Source organism: Magnolia sinica, chromosome 15 (genome assembly GCF_029962835.1).
Source record: "Magnolia sinica isolate HGM2019 chromosome 15, MsV1, whole genome shotgun sequence".
NCBI classification, from domain to species: Eukaryota; Viridiplantae; Streptophyta; class Magnoliopsida; order Magnoliales; family Magnoliaceae; genus Magnolia; species Magnolia sinica.
This window is the reverse complement of record NC_080587.1, coordinates 60646844-60649629: the sequence shown is the minus strand read 5'-3', so window position 1 is coordinate 60649629 and position 2786 is coordinate 60646844. Positions and strand designations below refer to the sequence as shown.

Genomic DNA, 2786 nt, shown 5'->3' with positions numbered 1-2786 from the left:
TCGGAGGTTTGATCCGGAGCATTACATCCACATGACCGAGCGGCCTAGTAAGGAACTCCAAGTCAACCCGTGCAGTTTGACCTTCACGGAAGACGATGCGAGCGAAATCCAGCATCTGCATGATGACGCCCTAGTGGTTACTATGACCATAGCCAACCACAAGGTGTACTGCATCTTGGTCGACACCGAAAACTCAGCCGATGTGATCTACTTTGAAGCCTTCGAAAGAATGGGGATTCCAAGGTCATGCCTTAGACCTATGAAGACCCCCTGCACGGCTTTGCCGGAGAAAGGGTGATCTCCGAAAGAGCCATCTCCCTCCCCATGACCGCGGGAGAAGGACAACATTAAGCCACCCTAATGGTGGACTTCCTCATTGTCAATGTGCCATCAGTGCACAATGTCATTCTGGGCAGACCTTCTCTCAATGCAATGAGGGCAGTAGTCTCCACCTATCATCTGATGATGAAGTTTCCCACCGAGGGTGGAATAGGTTACATCCAAGGCGATCAATGCGAAGCTCGGAGATGTTATGCGATAGCAGTAAAGAAAGGGTCTGTGAAGCAAGCACTCACTGTCAACGTCTTAGATCCCAGAGGACCTACAGAGAATTCATTTGTGGAAAACCTGGAGAGGGTATCGCTCGATAAAGCAGATTTGAGCAAGACCGTTCAGCTCGGAACGACATTAAGTTCTAAGTAACAGTCTGAAATGTTGACTTTCCTTCGGCGACACAGGGATGTCTTTGCATGGTCGTATGGGGATATGCCTGGAATCTCCCCGGATGTTATGGTCCACAGGTTGAATATGGACCCGGATTACAAACCCGTGAAACAGAAGAGTAAACCATTCGATGCTGAACGGTACAAAGCCATAGCCGACGAAGTCTCCATCCTGCTTGACGCTGTCTTCATAGAGGAGGTACATTATCCCGATTGGATTGCAAACGTGGTCCTCATCAAGAAAGCCAATGGAAAATGGTGGGTCTATATAGATTACTCGGATCTGAATAAGGCGTGCTCAAAGGATAGCTTTCCGTTACCTCGGATCGATCAGCTGGTAGACAGACAGCACAGTCGGGCACAAACTACTCTCCTTTCTGGATGCTTACTCTAGGTATAACTAGATCGCGATGCATCCCCTAGACATGCAGAAGACTACCTTCGTCACCCACAAGGGACTTTACTGTTACCAGGTCATGCCGTTTGGCCAGAAGAACGCTAGGGCCACATATCAAAGGCTGGTAAATCAGATGTTTGCCAAACAGATCGGGCATACGATGGAAGTATACGTTGACAATATGCTTGTGAAGAGCATCAAGGCATCAGATCACTTGACAGATCTCGGAGAAACCTTCACCATCCTCCGAGAATACCAGATGAAGCTGAATCCTACGAAGTGTGCCTTTGGAGTTGGTTCTGGCAAATTTCTCAGGTTTTAAGTCAGCTAAAGGGGCATCAAAGCGAACCCCAATAAGATCAAAGCACTACTCGATGTGGGTTCACCTCAGACTGTCAAGGAGATACAATGCCTCATTGGACGAGTAGCATCGCTTGGACGGTTTATATCCAGAGCCACTGATAAATACCTCCTCTTCTTTCTGCAATTAAAGGGTCATAAGAAGACAGAATGGACACTAGAATGTGAGCAGGCTTTTCAATAGCTGAAGTGATATTTAGGCTCACTACCTCTACTGTCTAAACCCGAAGAAGGCGAGCCTCTGTTTTTATACTTGGCGGTTTCAACCTCAGCCGTCAGCTCAACCCTGATTATAGAAGTAGGGGGCAAGCAGCATCCTATGTATTATGTGAGTAAGGCCATGGTACCTGACGAGACAAGATATCTGGCTCTGGAGAAGATAACAATCTTCCTCGTTATCTCGGCTCGGAGATTACGCCCGTACTTCCAAGCTCATTCCATCGTCATCTTGACTGACTCTCCCCTTAAATAGGTCCTCCAGAGGCTCGAAGTGTCGGGTCGGCTAACTAAGTGGGCCATTGAACTCGGGGAGTTCGACATCCAGTTCCGACCGAGGACATCCATTAAGGGCCAAGCTGTGGCCGACTTCATTGTAGAATTCACCACCCTGAATGAAGAATGGATCAATGCCGAATTCGAGACGACTCCGCCTGTTCCTCCAAGTGATCAAAAGGTGGTTTTAGAACCCAGATAGGTTCTCTATGTAGACGGATCATCCAATGACAAATGTGCCGGAGCAGGAATTGTCCTGGTCACGCCTGATTCCACATCCATACAATACGTGATCAAACTCGGTTTCAAGGCCTCTAACAATGAAGCGGAGTACGAGACTCTGCTGGCTGGACTCAGGTTGGCAGCTAGTCTGGGGGTCCAGTCCCTCTAGGTGCGATGCGATTCTTAGCTATTAGTGAACCACATCTCCACCGAGTACGAGGCCAAGGAGACGAGGATGATTGCTTACCTAGACGAGGCGAGGAAATTGATAGAAAGATTCTGGAGCTGCACTATCTGTCAGATTCCTAGAGTAGAAAATTCCTGGGCCGATGCCTTAGCAAAGCTAGCCTCAGCCATGGAAGGGAAGATCCCGCGAATCATTCCCGTGAAGTTCATATAACATCCGAGCATTGACTAGATAGAGAAGAAAACGGTCAATCCAGTAGGTGATACTCCGAGCTGGATGAACCCGATTTATAGCTACCTCACATCCGGTGAGGTTCCTTTGGATAAGTTGGAAGTAAGACACCTGAGAGTCAGAGTAGCACGATACGTAGTTCTGGACGGGATATTGTATAAGAAAGGGCATTCGC

General features: G+C 48.2%; 1 protein-coding gene across 1 annotated transcript; it reads left to right on the top strand.

Annotated features, from left to right (window-relative positions):
* The first annotated feature begins 360 nt into the window (after nucleotides 1-360).
* On the top strand, nucleotides 361-1116 carry LOC131226953 (uncharacterized). Its single transcript, XM_058222645.1, has 2 exons — nucleotides 361-698; nucleotides 801-1116. The coding sequence occupies exons 1-2, from the start codon at nucleotides 361-363 to the stop codon at nucleotides 1114-1116; spliced, it is 654 nt and encodes a 217-aa protein (XP_058078628.1).
* Nucleotides 1117-2786: the final 1670 nt, after the last annotated feature.

Excerpts from the sequence above, each read along its gene's own strand:
- LOC131226953 (XM_058222645.1), top strand. The coding sequence starts at position 361 with ATGGTGGACTTCCTCATTGTCAATGTGCCATCAGTGCACAATGTCATT. Across the intron at positions 699-800 it reads GGAACGACATTAAGTTCTAA|GTTGAATATGGACCCGGATT; the intron begins GTAACAGTCTGA and ends TATGGTCCACAG.